At 40.7% G+C, this 21,231-nt stretch overlaps 1 protein-coding gene across 5 annotated transcripts in view; it reads right to left on the bottom strand.

The window, feature by feature from the left end:
• The window catches only part of iqsec3a (IQ motif and Sec7 domain ArfGEF 3a), a 119,240-nt gene that overhangs the window by 44,807 nt on the left and 53,202 nt on the right, over window positions 1-21,231 (bottom strand). For 4 of the 5 annotated variants that reach the window (XM_025899677.1, XM_025899678.1, XM_013271222.3 and 1 more), the window contains exons 3-4: window positions 14,139-14,769; window positions 4,245-5,533 (exon numbers count right to left, since the gene is read on the bottom strand). In XM_025899677.1, the coding sequence (XP_025755462.1) occupies window positions 4,245-5,533; window positions 14,139-14,769 (1,920 nt within the window). The remainder of the gene's footprint in view (window positions 1-4,244; window positions 5,534-14,138; window positions 14,770-21,231) is intronic. The other variant, XM_025899679.1, reaches the window with a different exon arrangement.

The raw sequence follows: 21,231 nt of genomic DNA, 5'->3' as shown, positions 1-21,231 counted from the left end.
CAAGAGCTTAAGTGTCAGCACTGCATGTTGCCTATTTCTCCAGATGCACACATTTCTGTTTCATTACTAACCAGTGACAGCTTGATGGCTGGTTAGCACCCCTGTGCATTTCTCTGAGTGGAAACACGATTGCGTGTTGTACCTGTAAACGCTTCAAAACCCCAAATCATTAACATGGACCCACTGTTGCACCAAACTGCTCGTGTCCATCAAGCATGCTTTTGCAGAGCTTTTGCAGTCACATGCCTGCTTTTACCATCCTTAGGTTGGTTGGTTGTTAAAGCACAAGTTTGCTACTTTTTACAACATATACACACAAAGATGACACGTTGTGTTTATTTATCTATTTAAAAGATAGCATTTGATAACACTTGTTACAAAGCATTTTTTGTTCTAATGAAATGGGTTCACAGTTTTTTAAAAAAAAAGCAGTATGGCCTGTCTTATTCTTTAAATATTGGGAGCAAATGAGGGTAAAAGGTGTTGGGTTCTGTGAGAAATTAAAATTGCTTCCTCTGTTTGACCATCTGGATTTCAGCGTTTGTAATTATGTGCTGGGTCATTTAGCGACTGAGGGCAGAATGTTAATACAGGAAAGGTTTGTGTATGCCCAAGTAAACAAACAAGACCCCCCCCCTTTGTGGAGTCCTCGCCTACTGATTGGCAGAAACCCTCTTGTGGAGTTGCTGTGCTAATTAGCTTTGCTTGATATGTCTGTCTCACATGCTCATTCTTCACATCACTGATAAATCTCACATGTCGCCATTTCTTCAATTTGAAAAGCAGTTACGGGTCTCCATTTTTATGGAAGCTGGGCCTCCTCTGAGGTCTAATCAATACTTTCACTACACCAGAATGTATGCGCGGGGAAAAGTGAATTAAGGACATGTCTACCTGAGCCGCATTAAGCTGAAAAGTCGTGCATCCAAAAGAGAAATCTACTCAGGAATCTGTCATTAATGTCACACGTCCTCCTGTCTCCTCTTTGCACATTTCCCTGTTGAAGACTTTCTACCAGCTCCCTTGTGTGATGGCAGTGTCCTTGGCACACACTCTCCTCACATAATGGAGTCATTGTCATTCCAGCCACACACAAGGTGGAAACTTTATCAAGTGGTCTTTCTCTCAACCTTTTCCCCACGCTACCTTTTTGTGTCTCTTTCAGTTCCTCTCTGTTGCTTTTGCACTACATTTCCATCACTCACTTGTCTTGCCTTTTTATTCTAGTATGCACACATACAAACGCACACACGCACGCATGCACGCACGCACCAAAGTTTTGACTTTCCTCTGTTTAATTTACTTTCTACCCCAACCCTTCTTGCTCCCCTTGCAAAGGTGATGCATAGACCCCCCGCTGCAAGACAAACACAGACCAGTGCACACTCACTGTTTACACTACCCAGTTGGATGCATATTTGTGAGCCTTTTTTTGTCTGCATGATCAAGCAATACCTAAAGTTTTAGCCCAAAGCAAACAGCCCTGTTTAAGATGCAAAGGATACAACAGCAAAGGTATTAGACGAAGGATACAAACTGGTGGAACTAATAAGCCACAAGCCCGATTTCCCTGCCTCTCCCTATCTTTCTTTTTGCTCTTAATTCATCATTCTATCTCCCTCTTTCCTCTCAGCCAATTTATTAAAAGTCAGCTTATCTTTCGAGGTGTTTGATCAGAAGACGATGACTGAAAGGCTACACAAGCTGCGCTCAAAAGTCACAGAGGCTCGTAATCAAACTGGGGGCTGCCATTAAACACTCAGTATCTCAACTGAGCAAACAGGTAAATCCTACATCCAATCTTTTTTCTGCCACTCCACCTGCATGTCAGACTAAAACTATCAAAGCAGACATGTTTGAAAAATGGATTAAATGTACGTAGCATATCCTACATTCATAGCCCACCTTTATTGTAACTGGATCTAGCAGGAACACTTTCTACACATAAATAACAGCTTGCTTTATTCACCTGGAATTATGTCTATATTGGATTAATCTGCATCATTTATTTGCCAGTGCAGGAAGTGTCAAAGAGGCAATGGGTGGCTGCCATGTTGCATTTTAATGCTAAGAAGACTAAAGGTTGGAGTCTTTTGTAACCTGTTTTTAAAATTATTTTGGCCCAAAGTCTTTCCAGAATCTTTCTCGGGTGTTTTAGTTGCTTAATTCAAGGTACCACACATAGATATTAATAGAAAGGATTTTAAAAACATTGGCACTGGCGTTAGAAATGTGTTTACACAGAATGTGTTCCGGGTTTTCACTGAATCAAGCAAAATTGTAGCTCATGAAAAATAGTTTTTCAGAGGCTTTTAATGTTAATAGTCAGGTGGATTTTCTCATCATAAAAAATGGTAATCGAATTTGGATATATATTGATGTATTAGTTTTAGCAGAAACATACTAGAAAGTTTTCACAATGATTAACACATGCATTGTTGTCTTGCTCTCTTTATATCGGAGCAATGTCATCCTAAAAGACACCAGTCAGTATGGAAAAATTTCAAATACATAATAAAGGTGATCACTCACCTCTAAGTAGACTAGCACTACCTCTTGACCCTTTTACTATGAGTGTCAGGGATTCGGGTTTTTCCTTTAATTTGTCACCAATCACAATATTAATGTGTTCACTGGTCTGAGTTTGTCAGATTGGCAAAATGTGAAATGATGTCTGCTGTTAATTAAAAAGTCAAAGATAAAACAAAATAGCATCGTTTGTAGCAAAGACTGCCATTAGTTGCTAGTGTTAACAGCTTTTTCACCTTTTATTTTTTGCTTTCTAAATATTGGATATTTCCCACATTGGTATTCCTTCTGTGCTCACTCTTCACTAAGAGCTCAGCTCGTTCCTTCTCTTGTTTTCATCGTCTCATTCCAGCATTGAGTCAAAGTTAATCGGCTTTATTGTGCACATTTATGGCGCTGCAGAGCTTGGCATTATAAGAAAAAAGATAATGTGTGTTTATGAGCTCCAGTCTCGCAAATATGTGTGACATGGCCTAATTGGGTGAATATCCTCATAAAATCTCATACCCAAGGGAGAAGAGTGTATTTTCCTTCAGGGCGAGATATTTTGGAAATCGTAGAGAGCTTCTACAGAAATGGCTGAGGTGGCAGAGAGAAAAATCCAATCCTGCTCGGGCTGAAATGTTAACAAATTTTTCATCCCAGTTCCCAAGGTACTGGTTCACACAATGCTGAAGGAACTTTTAATTACATTCGCAACTCGCAGTAGAATGACTAATGAGAATTTTAGGCTTTGTGGATCACTGCCATTATTTTTTGGGGATTCATCCTTCATGCATTCTAACTAACTGTTACCCAGCAACTCGATCAGCGGTTGAGCTGAGCTTGCTATATGAGTCCAGTTCATTTATTAGAATATGTGGGGTGTTTAGGCCCTTTAGGGTATGCTCTGGGTGAAAGGCTAATAGAGCATATGGTAAATTTCTCTATTTATTAATGCCTTCCAAGTCTGCTGTTGGGTATTTAGCACACAGGGGTCACGTGGTTCCAGACATTTTTAAATGGGATTGGATAGTGGCGCACAAATTAAATATGGGATATTAATTTCCCTTGGTTTGCTGACATTAGCTTTAACTTAAATTCTTCATATGTAAACTCTGTTTATGATTAAATGTTTCAGTAATTAATTTACTGGTGGTTGGATGTCACCAAGCACACATCTCCAGGATTCATTGTTTTGTTTTCTTAATACATAAACACAAGTGCATTCCCCATGCACTGCACTGTTACCCTGTTAACATTTTTCTTTCTATCTATCACAGCCATATGACCACCTTGCACCTGTCTGCAGGGCATTTTGGGAAGTTTTTATCTGGTTTTGACTTTGTCACTCTTCACTAGACAGCGAGGGGAACTGGATTCAGAATGAGAGAAAAGCTGCAACACCCCAGACATAAATAAGCTTTCAGAGCACATGTTTTTCCCTTTTTTTTCCTTCTTCTGCTGACTTTATGACGGCACGCAGGAAAATACAACAGAAGTTGCAAATAAGGTTGCAGTATGAATACCAGAGTGTTAATACTGGCAATAACTTTAGTGTAAAAACTTGAGCAGATTTGAAAAGAACTATATTACTATTACGTAACTTCAACACTCAGCACTTCACTAATTCAAAAGCTAGAAATTATACTGAGATTTCATCAACAAACCGGTAGCTGATTTAAATTTCTGTTACCATAGAACCATAAGCACTAATGAATGAATCTGCTACTCACACATTGAAGAGGTTGAGGCCGATGCGGTAGAGGCGTTTCCTCATGACGTCTGTGGACAGAGTGGGTGATTTACAGCTAGCGGGGTTCTCACAGTGGTAGCGTGGCAGGCTGAGGATCATGGCCTGCAATGCTTCCTTGGACGACGCCTCGGACGTCGAGCGCGCCTCCGTCGATGTGCTGCTGCTGCTCATCTGCTCTGAGCTATTGTCTGCCGTCTCAGAGCCACATCTCTTAACATCCAAAGGCTCCACCGCAGGAGAGCTACCCAGCACTATCTCCTGTGGTGGAGGGGCAACAGTTGGTTCTCTTGGTGGTGGTGGTACCACCACAACAACCTCCTCTGGGCTTTGGGGGAATGCCATCTTATCCAGAGGGGTCAGAGGAGGTTGCTCCATCTCCCCAAGCTCTTCTTCAGAAGGAGGTGGCGCAGGGAATTCATCATCCTGGTCGCCGCCTTCTATTTCTGTCTCTGGTGGTGGTGGAGGCTCCTGGGGTGGTGGTGGGAGTTCTTTGGGCTCTGCTAGGATGTCTGCAGGTGGAGGAGGGGGTTCTTGGGAAGGACCGGGTGGGATAGGGGCTGGTGCCGAATTTGCTGTCGTGGAAGTGGTGGTGACAGTGCTGGAGGCTTCTTCTTGCTGGGTGCCACTGTTGAGGGTGACAGAAGTGGATGATTCCCTAACTGAAGATGAAACGCGGAAGTTCTGACTGTCAATCTGCACCGTCACATCTCGAAACGCCATCATCAGCTTGCTTGCACTCCTCGAGAGGTCGGTTGGGTCCACGGAGCCCTGATGAATTGCCGAGTCTCGCACGTCCCCACCCCCACCTTCTCCACCACCTCCAACCCCTGCTGCTGCCGCTGCTGCACTAAATGAATCGGCACTGAACTGATAGTTGCCACCTTCTTGCAGTGAACACATGGTCTTCAGACTCCAGTTGCTGAGTGCATCATCTATAGACTTTGCTAATGACTGGACCTGCTCAGTGAAGGAGTCTTCCAGGTCGGTCAGGGAGCCACCAACCGTGGCAGGCAAAGATGGTGAGCGTACCAGTGGGATGCCTGCCAGGTTACAGCCTTCTGCCAGGGCCCGTTCAGCAGAGAAACCCTCCGTATTTTGCACACGGACCTTGCGCAGGGAGATGCGTCGAGGCAGTCGACTCTCCAGAAGTGAATTGCGGATCTTCTCAAAGTTTTTGCTGAGCTGGTACTGGCGGAAGGCGGTCTGGATCTTGCAGGCAGCACGGCGGGAGATGAGGTGTCCGCCGTATTTGTGCTCTAACATTTCGATCTAAAGAAAATGGAAAGAGACATACAGAGCGAAAATGAATTGGTGAAAATTTTCTTTTGTGTCAGTGATAGTAAAAGTGAGGACAGCAATTATTAAGACCAAATATGAGAGTCATAGTTGTATAATAATTTTTAAAACTGCTGAACAAATACAAGATACATGCGAATAGGTAAAAGAGTATTACTATAATTCAATGTTTTTTTGTGTGTGTACAATGCATATAGGCATGCATTGGTGGAATACTAATCAGGTGGAGATTTAAAGAAAAAATAAGTTTATTCAGTTGGAAAAAGAAAAAAACATTGCCTATTTTTAGATACTAAAGATCAGCAAATCTAAATAATATTGTCATGGTTCAGTAAATGTATTTTCCAAGCTGGTTTTGTTATGTATCCTGAATCTGTAGCCACACTAATAGCTGAGTCATGGCATTCAGATATTTCCTCAGCAAATAGAGCTCATAATCTACATGAATTCCATAGAGAAGTCTTCCACACAACTTTAAATTGTCTGAAATGGAACAGGCCGTTAATCTTCCCTGTGAAAAATTGCTCAAATGCTGTGGGAAATAGATAGAGATGTAATATAGTCTTCCTCATCTGACAGCAGCTCAAACACTAGATGAAACCTCTTTGAGTTTCCCAGAACAATCAGGGTGTGGGTATCTTTGGAAGTGCCCAGAAAGAGCGCTTATCTTCCAAAGTCCTTTTCACTCGCACTAAATCAATGAATATAATTCTGTTGCTCTTCTTACTTTATCAAGGGCATTAATGTGGAGGAGATTTCAGCTTTGAAAGAACAGCACCACAAACAGAACTAGCACGATTTTTGTGAAAGTCTCATTCATGGTGAACGTTTGCCTTGCAGGGACTGAAAAACCTACAAAAAACATTGAAAGAGTCATCCACTCACTCTCGTGAGTGAGTGGGTGACTCTTTCAAAAAACAAAACAAAAAAACCCCACTCAAGACAATTCCACACATGCACTGCAGCCCTGAACTTTTCTAGACACGAAGCTGCGTGTGAGAACACAAGTGTCTCTGTCATTTCACTAGAACAAAGTCCGTGTGACGTCTGATGGAGCCCACGTCGGCATTGTAGCAGCTAATCGCCTGGTGGATTCACAACAAATACATCCTGCCTCCTGCACGCTCCATCAAGCTTGTCTAAACAAAACTGAATACTTCCAGGACTGAGAACGTATCTGAAGTTCGGCTGCATGCCAGAAAGGACAGCTGAGGACGATGTCCTGAAGCGATTCTCCTGACTGGAGTTCATGAGTCAACGGCTGCAGACGGGCTACCTTTCACTCATGTCTGTGAAGCTGGGACGTCAGTTACACCAGAACCAACTGAGTATCCAGACTGGTGAATGAAAGGGTGAACAAGAAACTCAGGCTTACCTCTTTGCCTCGATTCAACTACAAACTAATCCTACTTTGGTCAAATGACTTAACAGCAATATAATTTTATGCAAAATAAGAAGTGGAAAACAGTTTTCCACAAAAAAGAATTATATTCCATCACTAAGAAACACAACAAATACATAAATGTTCAAAATATTTTGCATGAAAATGTACTTTATAAAAAGCAAAGCATTCATCTGAGAGAATTCACATCTTTGCTTTTTCCTCCTTTGATTCTCTTACGGATTTAGAGCTGAACTCTTATATCAGAGTGGTGTGTACAAGAGGATAAATTTGGTCCGTACAAAGTAACCTTCCTGTCAATTCAAATGCAATTGAGTGAATGGTTACTGCAGCTAAGAAGGATCAAATTGTGACTTTCAGCTGCTAATCTGCTTTCCCTTTAGTCCTGGACAAAGTCACCAAACCATCAGACTTCTGCAAAAGAAAAAAAAAAACACTGATAGGCTGTAATGGCTGTAGGGTTTGCAATTTTTGATAAGTGGTTAATTCAGCAAGATGCAGCCTCTGTCATTGCCATTGGAGCAACCGAATCATATACAAAGCTCTTTAGAATAGTTGGAATGACACTGAAAATCCATCTTATCTACTCCATTTACATTTTCACTGCAGAGCCTCTGTGAGCAAAGTGAAACGTACTGAGAATATTAAGGTGGCGTCTGAATAGGATGCTGGTTCACAGCTCTACTGTATCTGCTGATGGCGACTTCTCAGTGGCTGTCATCCCTTGCAGACCAGTCGAACTCAGTCTGAATATTCGTCGTTTTTTAATCTGGATTGTTCTGTGCTGCATGCACTCTTAATACGACAAGACGTTATCACCATGACTGTGCGGAAACTAAAATAGAGATTGTGTAGTCTTTTTTTTTTTTTATAAGACAGGCGCTGAGGTAATATGATTGACCTCATTACTTGCAGAGGTGTCCCTCATCAAAACAAATTCTGCAGAGTTCCACTGCAGGGGTGCCCTTGAATGCGCAAAAAAAGGGCTGTCAGCTTGGCTGCATTTGATTAAATGTAGCAGTCGAGCTTGTTTGTTTTGGCTTCCGCGTAAGCCGGGTCGGGGATGATGAATAAAGCATTTGGGTCACGTTGCTTTCGTTATTAGAGTGCGTATCTGATACACTGTGCCATTCAGATGGAATTACAGCCACCGGGACGAGCTGGAACATGATGGATGGAGGAAGAAAGTGAGGAAAGTAGACAGGATTTGATGGCAGCTCTAACGAGGATTGTGCTGGAACTGCAAATGCTGTGTACCACTTTCACTGGACAGTGCAGTTAAAGGTGCAAAGTGCATGTTTCCAGAACACAGTGAACAGTGGTTCTGTCTGTATTACCTGTTTTATTTAATCTCTAAGGACACATCAGACCCAGTGGAAGATGGACCTTTGCAGATTTAGCAACTCTGTCCTTGACCTTCTATGTTAACACTAGTCCAGCTGCTGCTTGGTTTATGGGTACTGAAGCGTACTGGTGTGGCTCTGCACATATGTCAAACTGTTACATTCTTCCTCATAAGTTTATTTCTCAGTAGTAATGTGAAGGTGGAGCATAGATGTAGGTGGTGCTTGTTTCTTGTTTAACTGCACTGCATAACTATTAAGTTCTTAGAACTATGACTTGAATTCAAAAAGTCTAAAACCTTCAGCCTTTTCTTTCGGCCAGTTGGACAAAACATCGTTAATTTGGAGTCAAGTTTCGTGCCACAGAGAAAATGTTTTTGATGTGTCTTCCAAAGACAGCTTTGTTTGTTGGCTCACTGGTGCAGAGAGTTGCATGCAGTGGGTTTTTAACTCACAGCGACCGCCTGCTGTGTCCATTAATGTTACTATAAGACCAGTTACAGTGATGCAAAATGGTTCACTTGGTGACGATTGCACTGGGGATTCTAATAAATTCCAGTTTACTGCTCAGTCAGCAATAGCAGCAAAATATTCATCATAATATTTCAGGAAACTCTGATTTCTTCGTGTGTTAATAAATCCTTAGATGTCATTTAAAGGGCTGCATGCTAATCCACTCCAAGTGTAATGCATGTGGTAAAAGAAAAGGAGACACGTGTATTAAAAAAAAGCATGGAAGAAAGGTATAGAAAGAGGTGTTCAGACAGATGACCGTGCCAAGAATGGCATTGCTGAAAATCTTCCCCATTAGCCCTCTGTCACTTCTACCTCTGATCACTTCACTAAGCGCTGATGGAGGGAGAGATTATTCTGGAGACACAGTGGTCTGAGAAAACGGCGATGGCACCGCTCTCTCACACCACGTCTCTAAATCGATTCTGACGGAGAGATCAGCACCGTGCTGACCTCATGTTCCCCTCTGAATGAGGCAGACAAAAATGGAGAAAAACTATGCAACGCAAAGCGGTGCCACAATGCAGAACACGCAGAATAAAATTAGAGTGTGCAACGACAGATTTTACTTGAACTTTGAGGTGAACAAAAAGGATAGAAGGGGTATGTAAATATTTGAAGTCAAGGACACCGGTCTCTAATCCTCTTGAAGTCAAATAGACGACCCATAACAAACAGGGGGTTTAATAGAGGTTTAGCACATTAAGATAATGATCTTACTTAAACACAAGTGCGAATTCAAAATGCAAATTTCAAATATTTTTGGGCTGCGGAGGCAGAGACAGATTCTCGGCTTCAGATGCTATGGGGATGATAGATATCTTGGTTTGAAATACTTTCTCTGTCTATACATGAAATATTAATACCCAGGGGCTTTGGAAAAGGAATATGTTTTAGTCTGAAAGTTTCTGCTTCAAATAGAAATGTGTCTCAAAACCGAAAGGTCAACTAAAGGTGCAGTACACAGCTTTTTTTCTGGGTTTTTTTTGTTTTTACTGGTTGCAAATAAATGCCAGTTGTTGCCATTTAGAGTCAAGTGCCATGATTACTATCTCCACCTCCTTCTACGGTATCATGATCACAAATGGCCTCTTAGAAAAGCCTCATCTATATTCAACTTGTGACATTTACACCTAATTGTAAAACTATATATGTGAAGGCTTCTTAAAGAATACTGATTACCTTAATAATCAAAAATTAGTTAACCTCACTTATTCATTCCTGCAGAACGTTGAAGACAGCTTTGACTAAAATGCTTTCTAAACACCTTTTTTCAGTGGTAACATTTATCTCCTTTTTATCCACTCAGTTTTTGGGAATCACTCTTATTTGCTTCCTTTCATCTATGAGGCAGTATTAGTTTAGCTTAGCTCGACTTTTTCTGAACACAAAATGTGCTGAACTGTACCTGCAAAGCTAAGTAATGTCATAGACTTGTAAAATACTACCCACACTGAGTTTAAATACTGCATTCTTTTACAGTCCCTATAAATCAAACAGCCCTAAAATACTGATTCGTCGAGTTTCGTCCTTAAACGTGCAGGCACAGACTGAGCTGTGTGAATAAAACTGCAGATGATCTCTCACATGCTGCAGAAATAAGGGGTGGAAATTCAAACCATGATTATTAGCTTTCATGCTCATGCACAGTCTTACAGCGCAGAAACATCTGCATGATTAATGAGATGATTATATAACAGCAAAACTGGGACACAACTAATGCTGACTGTATTAGTAAATGAGGATGACAATAGAAAAGTCTTGATGTCATCAGAGGATGGAAATCTTTTTAGCTCATGCGTCCTTGACCAAAGTCATTTACAGAAAAAGCTCAGCGGTGACTAAATTTTAATGCAGACACTATCTTAGTTTAATAGAAAAATAGAATCACACTGATGGGCCTTGGCCAAACAAAAACTACAAGGAAAAAGTCCCAGCGTGGCCAAAATCAGATATAATCCACTACTGCGGACATCTGCAGAACAATATCCCCCTAAAATTCTAAATTTTGCATGAGCTGTTTAAAGAGAAGAAAAGTGATCATCTTATTGTGGAATTAAAAAGATCTATAAACCCTAACCTGGGCCTTGTGAGATACATAACATGCATTTGCACTTTTTAGTGTATTTATGAGTGAAGGCAGCCCATCAAATCCATTTTCAGTCCTCCTTTTGATTCTTGGGAAATATGAACTGCTGAAGCAGATATTAGCAGCAGCTACTGAGCAGAAGTAAAGGTCACATCACCTCATTATAAAACAAAGTGCTGTGCATTCTGCATGAGTTGTTTACTTCTTCAAGACCTCTCCATTTTATGAGCAACTTAAAGTAGGCACAGTTGTGTGTGACTAGGATTGTAGCTAGAAGAGTTTAAATTGACAAAAATTAACTGAAAGGGCAGAAAGCAAATGTTTGGGGACTCTATATTCCCCGCCCTGTGCACACATGGAAAACCAGCAGAGCTGTAGCAAGAACCCCCCAGGTAAAGCAGCAGAACAAGCAGGTGTAAGTGTAGAGCAAGCATCAGTGACAACAGATATGACACTGATTAAGTCAGACGTATCATGAAAATGCCAAGCCTGAGTGGAGCAGGGTTGCAAAGGGGCTTGCAGGTATGCAGCAACTTTAGGCAGGCAACGTAAATGGCTCATCTTATATGAGTGAGCTACAAGGAAAACAAATATAATGTACATTGTCGTGTAAGTGTATGTATTATTACATGGGATGACTAGTATTTAAATTTAAACCATTATATATTTAAATTTAACCCTATTTAGAGAGAAAAAGTAATAGGGGTATCTGGAGGTTGAACGCTAAACTAAAGTGAGTTAATGCTCAAATACTTCATCATGAGGTTCTTCCCCAGTTATCAAGGTATCGCCCCACAGATCCAATTACTCTGACATTGATCTGGAGATCCATCAAGCCCCCTGCACCCCAGGTTGTACAGACAGAAGATCAATCTAGCTGATCACGTATCTCAAGCCTCGTTGACAGTGAGATAGCAGGAAAGGGGGACCTTCAGATGTAAGATTAAAAGAGAGAAAATGGAAGTGAGAAGGAGAAGTTAAGGTTAAAAGAACCTTGAGCCTCGATTAGAGAAGTGACGAGTGAGGAAATGCAATCAAAACTGAATGAAATGGAGCTGACAGAGAGTGAATATGGAAAAACTATCCAGCTCAGACATATTAGTTTCAGTGGCTTGGAATGAATGCTTTGCTGGCTTATCTGGCAGTTTTCTGTGTGTTCTTCTCACTCTGTGAATTTAAATATGTATTGGCAGAGAAGGACACAATCCAAATGACATCTCCCTGTCACCTGTAAGCAAATTTCCTTTCACAGTGTGTCACTGGTGCTCTGACTCTGAGAAACACTTAACACCAGACCGACTATGTTTACTGATTGTTCTGGGTTATTGATTAAGCGCAGCCAAGTGTGCCACACAGCACTTACAGGGACAGTAATAGAAGTCAAGACTTGAGGGACCGAGGTGTACCTTGAAAAGAAACAAACTGAACCAAGGGACTCGGCATACCTGGAAAAAATACCTGCATGATGCACATTACAGTGGCTCAAGTCTGACAAGTTTCTGCTTGAAATACAGAGGACCCCAGCGAAATTAGCATTGGACATTAATATAGGGAAGGAATTAAAAAGGAAACTTGGAAAAACAAATGGATTTGGGGGGCCTGGATATAGTTTACACTTGATATTACAACTTCCACAAGGCAGTTTAAAGGAGTCTTGGATGGCTTTCTTTCAAAATCATAACTTCAAATCTGGATTCACATTCGAAAATACAGATTCTACTACTGCAGCTCTTTTTTTGCTCATTTGTTTGTTTTCTTTTAGCAGAAAGGGAGTGCCGAGTTCTTAGCTAGTTAGCAGTAGGAAGCTGAGTGAGCAAGATCCATCTACAGTGTTACTTGCTTTATACATTACACCTTGACACACCAAAACTGGAGCACATGTACAGTGTGTTAATACAGTTATTGTTCAGATAGCTCTGTTAAAATGGCGCAAAAAAGACCAGATCCACAAACACGGATTGAGAAGTGCACTTCAGCTTAGCAGATGGTGAAGCCTAGCCAACAGCCAGCCCACTGACCACGCCCCTAATGATGCATCAGTAACTTCAAGCCCTAATAATTTAACAAGTTAGCTATGAAAACGTCCATCCCCAGTACAACTGTCATGAAATGGAAAATTAACTAGAGAGACAACAGAATATACGGCTGTAAAAAGGTTTATTTTAGCTTTAAAGTTAGCCATGCTTTTATCAGCGTCTATAGTGACTGACTCTCTTTGAAAGGCAGTAAATAAACAGCAGTTTATGGAAATGCATTTTTCAGCCCTCAAGGGTGCTTTTCTTACAGGCTGAATCTGAAAATGGATCTAAAATTCAGTGGAGGGCCCTTTTACATAATTAATCCAGCACAAAAACGGTGAGGAGCCCCACAGGTAGGGGCCTTACCTGCCATCTTACCTTGTCGAAGCTCGATGGACTGAAGAATGTTGTTTAGATGGATGATAATGAAAATTAATGTTTGATGGCTCTTGATGATTATGTAATGTAGATGATATCTGAGCTCCTGATGAACAGCGTGATAAGAACACAGACACGAGAACATGAAAATGCACGTACAAAAACAGTCATTTTTCACAGTTCAGGACAAAGTCGGTTTAACTCGCTGCAATGAAATGTGCTTTTATTCTCCACAAATGTTAAGGCTTTTCACCGTCCACTGATTAATATCAAGCATTAGAAAATATAGAAATTTTAAAGGAGTCATGCAAATACAAACTTGCTTTTTGTGACATTGTTTTTACATCGACTTTGATGGGTAAATGCGCATCCTTGGTAGAATAGTAAAGCAGCCTGCACCTGAAAACTGTTTAGTGTATTCGCAGAAAATAACACTTTGAAAAAAACAGTCCGGTTTTGGTGATGAAGACAACTGAGGATGTCAATGAAGTGATGACATGGCATTGATGATGATGGTTTATGATAATGGAGAAAAGGAAATATTTTTGACAGCCCATAAGCGCTAATAGGGATCAATACATCGAACGAACAAAAACATAAATGAACGAATTTAAAAAATTTAAATAAAATTAAAAAGTCAGACACCAGCTTTGACCACAAACCACCTGACCTTCTCTTCAGACAAAAAAAAAACGAAACACCACAAAAATGTCAGACCACAGGACGTACAATACACACAAGCCAAGCTACTGCACCTCCTGCCCTCCCCCTCCCTCTCCCAAACACAACACACCAACACTCAACCCGCCCCCTCCCAACCCCAACACAACCCTACCTGCTTATTTTTGAGGTCAAGCGAGAGCTCATAGTCAGAGGCGGCGGAGTGCGAGCCGGCCCCGTTGCGCTGCACCCTCAAGGGCGAGGCTGTGTGGTGCAGACTGGCCCTCCTCCCCGCGCCACCTCCTTTTGCTCCTCCCCCTTCCTCGTCCTCTTCCTCCTGTGCTGCTTCACCCTCGCGTGGCTTGGCCTGCGCCTCCTCTACCTCTTGCTTTGTCTTTGCCGCCACAACTTCTTCTGACTCTTGATTCTCTTTCTCTGCAACCGTCTGCTCCTCTCGGCAAGGCGAAGGGGCTTTAGGGGCTTCCTGTGGGGCCGCCTCGCTCGGAGCCTTGACTTGCGGCTGAGGCTCGGGCTCTGGTGCAGGCTGGGCTTTCGGCTCAGGTTCTGGCTGAGGCTTGACTTCGGGTTGGGGTTGGGGTTGAGGCTGAGGTTGAATCTGCGGTTGGGGCTCAGTCTGTGGTTGGGGCTGTGCTGGCTGAGTCTGTGGCTGAGTCTCTTGCTGCTGTTGTTGGGGCTGCGGTTGCAGTTCGGGTTGTGGCTGTGGCTGTGACTGGGCCTCACTCTGCAGCTCTCCTTCTCCTCCCTTCCCTTCCTGAACCATAGACGAGTCTGGAGAAAGGTCATCGCTGCAGAAAGGAGGAGAAAATGCAGAGTGAGGTGGCTGCTGCATCCGTGGTGAGCTCTGACCTCTTCTCCAGGCTGCCTGGGTTAGTGGTAAGATGTTGACCCTTTCTCTCTTTTTTCTTTTTTGTGCCTCATCACTCAATAGTTCATCTGTCTGCCTGCTCTGCTATGAATGCCTTTCTTGTCTGTCTAGACACTGACAGACAATGAAAACCAGGAAAACATAAAGCACAGAGCAGCTTATAAAACCACAGTGTACAAAAGTTTAAAAAAAGAAAGAAAAAGATCAAGGCATTACTTCTTACAGCAAAATCTTTAGAAGAGAAAATGTGAAAAAAAACAAGATAGTTAACAGCCAATAGTGACACACGCTCCCACACACACAGACGTAGGGGGGACAGTCATGCAGCCAAAACAAATGTCTCACTGCCTCTTACACTAAATGTGTGTCTGCTTGTGTGAATACTTGTATGTTTGAGTGTACTGGAGGTGTCGTTTTACGCTTTAAAACGACAAGAGGTGTAATAGGCATGTAATATACAAGAACAAATAAAATATATATGTTTCTCTAATCATCTAATGTGTTTGAAGACATTTTGATCTAAGTGACATGACCTTGTGAGCAGTTTTCAATGCTCCCCTGTCAGCTGATAGAAGAACATGACTAAGCAGTCATGTTAGTGGCTCAGTAAGACCGCACTTAACCTGCCAGTATCTTTTATCAGGAGTGCTTGTCAGACGGTCAAAAAGCTTCTGAAACACCTTTCCGTCACACGCTGATAACCGGGGCATTGGGATGTCCAAATGGAAATGCACACACACTGGCATCTGTGTTGAAGATAAAAGTAAGCATGGTTTAAACCGCTCTCCCTGCCAATTTTTCTTCCTTTCAGTTGGACTATTTCTGCCACTTTTAGGCGTACAAAAAAGTGCCTTCCAGAAAAAAAAAAAGTGATATTGACCACAAACCCAGCTGTGTAGAGTGTAGCTGTTATGTTTGCACGCATGTGCCTTTAAACACATGAAACTGACTAATCTTTGATTAAATATTGATGAAGTTTGAAAGACATAATGACGTTTCTGTTCCTGTTTATTATAAGAACAACATGTATCAGCAGATTTCCCTGAAAGACTTTGAATTTGTGCCAGTTTTGCACACCAGCTAAAAGTAACTGTGATAACAACTGGGCAACTGGGTTGTTTCCAAGATTAAGATAAGACTTTTTCCCACTGTTATTGGATTTGGTGAAAAGAATTGAATTACTGAGCATAAAATCACCACTTTTCATGCAGAACTTCAGAAGAAAGTCAACACGATTTTTCTTCAGAGGAAGACAAAGGGCTCTGCAACAACAAACTTTTAGTTTGTGTCTTAAGTTGTCTGTCTAAAAAAGGGCTTCATTAATAAAAGCATACTTATACACTGCATTTCTGCTAATGTACAGGGTTAATACTTGAAAAAAAAAAAAGATTTGATGGCAACAAAAACCTGTCTGCCGCCTTCTTCTGCACAAGAGGCCTGGGTCTTTTTTCCATCACATATGGCAGCACATAGGCTGAAGGAAAAAGTATTCTGGGAGCGGGTATAGCTAGGTCTGCTACTTCTAAAATAGAGCTTATATGAGCAGTGAATAATGAAGAGGGAAAGTGTGCTGCTTCGACATTCAGCTGCAGGTGAGCTTTTTCTCATGCAGAAAATAGACCTGCCTGGAAAAAACTGAAGACTTCTTTTAGGGGAAGAGAGCCTGCCATGATCCCTGCTTACAATGTTTCCTTTCATTGTTATGAATCTAAATGTAGTCGTTCCGATTTGCATTTTGCTAGAGCCCCCGTTATGGTGAGAGATATTAAGACAACCAACAGGCGGCATGCAGCTGGATTAAAGTCAGATTCCGATAAAAGGAACAAAAAAAAGAAGGAAAAGGTGATCAAAGGGAATTATTTTTGAAGAGACACACAAATAACCATGAAAAACGAACGCAGTCACTGACAACATATTCCATATGGACATGTGTGTATTTATAAAGCGAATATAAGCTCAAGAGTTAGTTCAGTCTCATTTGGGGTTTTCACATTCCTTCGAATGGACTGACATTCCCTCTGCATATCAACTTTTTCTATCCTTTTTATCTATCTTGTCATCCTCTCTTTCCAACCATGCCTCTAGCACACACGCATCCAAACAGATGCACATATGGTATGTACACACACACACATATATATATATATATGCGGTTTTCCTGCTGCTCCGTCTTTCCCAGGTAAGGGGATTGAGCTGTTCTATGTATCAAAGTGACTGACAAGGCAAAGACGAGGTCTGGATGCTTCCTCTCGATTCCCAGTTTTTCCATATGTCAGTTCTGAAGATGGACGAGCGCAGTGGCCTCCATGCTTTTCATCCAGAATATAATTATAGTGTCCACTGACATCTCCTGCTCTCACTGCCGTGATTGCGAACAGGCCGGTACAGTGGTGTGACGCGAGTTTGGGGCCGTCTGCTAAGGCTGCATGCTGGGCTACAACCGATAATATCAGGTTCATAGAAAGGGAATCTCTACTTGTGTAAAATAAAAAGACAATCCATGCACCTTAAACAATCTGAATGAAATTCAGTACAGTTTTTTAAATTTTAGAATTTAAAAGAAGGCAAAATACTATACAATTTACAGGCGTTAAATTGAATCGGGATGCATGAGAGAGTAGTTTTCCTTTGACTTACTTTGCAGTATTACAAAGTCTGGAAACATCTCTATGAATATATGCATGTCTTTATATTTAAGGACAGGCCCTTTGTTTCTGTACTGCATGAAGTAATAGTACAGAAGTCAGCAAAATGTACTTACTGCATCAAAGGAAAATAAGATATTCTACAGAGAGCTTGGTGACTGATATATTATCATACTCTACACTCTCTTACAGAATATAAAGTACCATATTGTTCCTTCAGAGGTACAATGGCTTGTCACTAGGGCTGTATCCCCCTAAGGTACTCCTTTTCTACCCTTGACAGGCTGTTTGTATCTCACAGAAACTGATCTCAAAGCTCCGGTGGCAATTTTGCACCTTAGTGCTATAGCACTAAGGTGCAAAATTGAACCAGCACAAAAATGAACCTGGATACAGGAGTGTGCATTCTGTTTTTACGAAATTTTTTGTATATATCATTTTTTAATCAATATTCATTCAGATTCTTGGAAACAAACTCACAGCTGTATAGCACTTTCCTTGTCTTATACAGCACTCAAAGCTTTATTACATGTGCAACTACAGCCAACTTAAACCATTTAGCATAACATGGACGTCTTTAGACAGAGCACTTGGATAAACCCCATTCGGCACAGAGAAAACAATAAGTTTCTATCTTCTATCTAACTTATCTAACTTAAATGATTAAGAAAACTGGAAAGCCATAAAATCGTCAAGTACAAAATGTTTTGTCATTTCTGCCTGGGAAAAGTACAGTAGTTACCTTGAACTCTGGTCAGTATAGAAACTGGACAGAAACGGACTTTTGCTGTACCCTTATCAGCTTATCAGGTTACTTAATTGTTAATATTCTTGCATCAGTGTGTCAAAAGTAATAGTAGTATTTTAGCCCAGTGACACCCTCCAAAGAGTTAAAAGATAAATCTGAGAAGTCTATGGCAAATAAATGAGTAATGAGCAATTTAAAAAAATCGATTTACAATCTATTCATTTTTTTTTAAACTTTTTTCTTCTTTTTGCTTTTTGGGGAATAGTTCATAAGCTGCTTTTTAAAACTTTCATCACAAGCTAAAAAGGTCAAACACCACAGGTATCATATAGTTTTTGAGATTCATAAGAAATCTTAGCCAGATGACTCCACAGGCTCATCACAGTGTGGCAATATCCACATTATGGAAGAGTGTCTCTATCCCAGTTACAGCTTCGGTATGAGAAACGGGGCAATGCTTCTGTTCATGATAAGAGGCCAAATGAAAGAAAATAATGTCTGAAATGTAAGAATATCAATCAGGTAGGTGCGTGTTCTCTCTGCTCCAAATGGACTATATAAGTGTCAGAGTCAGCGAGGACCATTTCAGTTTACGATAGCTCACATACAGCCCATATTCTGAAACAATGATTCTCTAGATATCAATTATTGTTTCCATTTAAATGTTAATTACCTGGGCACTCTGCAAGATTTATTCATATTTTCCAATAAAAACTGACCTTCAAGTATTCAAGGTATAGTTTAAACTGGACCTTTTCATTTAATCTCAATATTCATTTATCTTTTTCTAATCTTCCATTTCCATCACTGGAAAGTTATTAGATTGGTTAATCAGTCTGATTCCTTGCTTTAACTAGACTAATTTAATTACTGCATTTTGGGGCGATTTCCCACTTATAGTTTATCACTCTGGTCCAAATAGTTGATGAGTTTGTAGACTTGTGGCTTTTTCCCATGGTTTGGTTTGTTTTTACACAGTGAAAAATCCAAGTGTACCCCAAGCAAATAAAATCACGTGAGACTATTCAGTTCATTTATTGCAGAAGCGTCTGGGGCGGGAGCAATAAAAGTAAATACTGGAAGAAGGTGTTGTATCTGGAATATAGGAGAACATGGAGAATTTACGTTCATTTCACAGCTAGTTGCTAGACCATACAGACCTTTGCGCATCTATAGTACTTGCCGCATTACATTAAAGCATATGTGGCAATGGGAAGTTTTGGGAACTGCACTGAGACCACCTCCTCAAAAGGGTCTCGGTACACTTGCCCAAATGCGATTACTGTGTTAAATGGACTAAACACAGCAGGTGTGAAAACACCCTTAATAAAAGAGTGCGGTAGAAAGATACAAAAGCAGGTCCATCACCATGTCCATCGTGTTAATGTTGTGAATTCAATTATGGTGATGCTGCCCAACAAAAAGGTAAAGTAATAAGATAGGAAAAATGACATCAGTAAGTCCCATCAGCGTGTGCCCCTAAAGCATAAAAGTTCTTTTGGCCTCATGGCCATCTTAGTTTCCCTCTAAAAAGCCTCCTGAGTGGCTCAGAAGCAGCTGTGCTCCATTTCTGAGCCTTAGCAAAGGAACATCAAGGAGATGCATTTTGGAGATGCTGCTCCACTGATATCCATTATTTCTGCTGTTAGGTAAAAGGGAGCAAAAGGGCAGCGGCAAAGAAATCTGTGTTCTTCCGACATGAAGCAACACTGACTGCAGAAAACATGGAAGTATATCAGGTTTTAAAGTCCAGGGTATCGGTAATTCATTCACGTTGGCTGCCACATCTAAGATGTAAGCAAAAAAGAGCACACGCATTAGGAAGCTGTAAAATTATTTAAGTTAAATGGAAGAGAATAATCTGGGAGTACTTTTTCTATATAACATGGTATTTTTAGTTTCAGGCTGAGATGAGGAAAGATTAAAGGAACTGTCACCTTTTGGAAATATCCATTTGCTAAGCAGTTTTAAAGTTTTTACACATAAAATTTTGCAGGGATAAAACAAATGAGATATGTGGTGGTTCTGTGAGCACTGGAAGTTTTCCTATGTCTGTACTCAACTCCTCTAACCAGCTTTTGTGCTGTTTCACATCAGCTGAAGTGTGAAACTAAAGCAAAATACTGAAAATGTTAAAGTGTAGCTACCAGAGTCTGAAAACTATTACACTGCTGTGTATACAATCTACGCTTTGCAATTCCATACTACCAGTTGTTTTTTGTTTCATTTTACAAATTTGTATTTGTAATACAATTGTATTTGCAATTCATTACATAAAATGAATAAATACATTAATTTGTAAAAGTTTCGAGGCACCCCTTATTTCTTTATATTTTGCTTCCAAGGGGCCAGACTTTTTTTTAATTGTAAAGCAATCTCAAGCGACAATTTTCCAGGGCTTGTGAAGCTCTTTTTAAAGTTTTTCTTTGGATGTATCTTGGAATAGGACTAGGAATGACTCTGGTAAATACCAGACTACTAAATACAGTAACATACTGTAAGCAATGTACAGTATGTTAATGCTAATAGATTTCCCAAAACATCCTGATTTACAGTATTCAACTGCATTTGTGAAGAAAGCTTTAAAGTAAATTGTTACAGTTGACTCTTGGCAAGAAAGCAAATATGAAGAAATATAAACCTATTGCAAGTTTAGGAACAATGAAAGTAAACTCGAATTAAGAAATAAGCTATACCAGTCAGTTCTGTGGAGATTATCCATTACAGGGACTGTTTCATTTGGATTAAAGTTTCCACTGTAATGGTGGGTGGTTCGAAGGCGTGGCGGCCTTAATAGATTCATGTTAATGCTTGGGTTACTTTATTTTTCAAGATTTATTCAACTAGAAAAGTGCACCCTAAGCAGATTTTCACTGTAAAAACTGGGGTTCAGGCGGGTCAAAGAAAGATAATGTTATCTGGACAGACGATGACATCAGTGACAACATTCTTTAAACAAGCGATGCACTGATTGTTTCCGCTGTGAACT

This window comes from Oreochromis niloticus, linkage group LG17 (assembly GCF_001858045.2).
Source record: "Oreochromis niloticus isolate F11D_XX linkage group LG17, O_niloticus_UMD_NMBU, whole genome shotgun sequence".
NCBI classification, from domain to species: domain Eukaryota; kingdom Metazoa; phylum Chordata; class Actinopteri; order Cichliformes; family Cichlidae; genus Oreochromis; species Oreochromis niloticus.
This window is presented reverse-complemented; position numbering and strand designations above follow the sequence as displayed.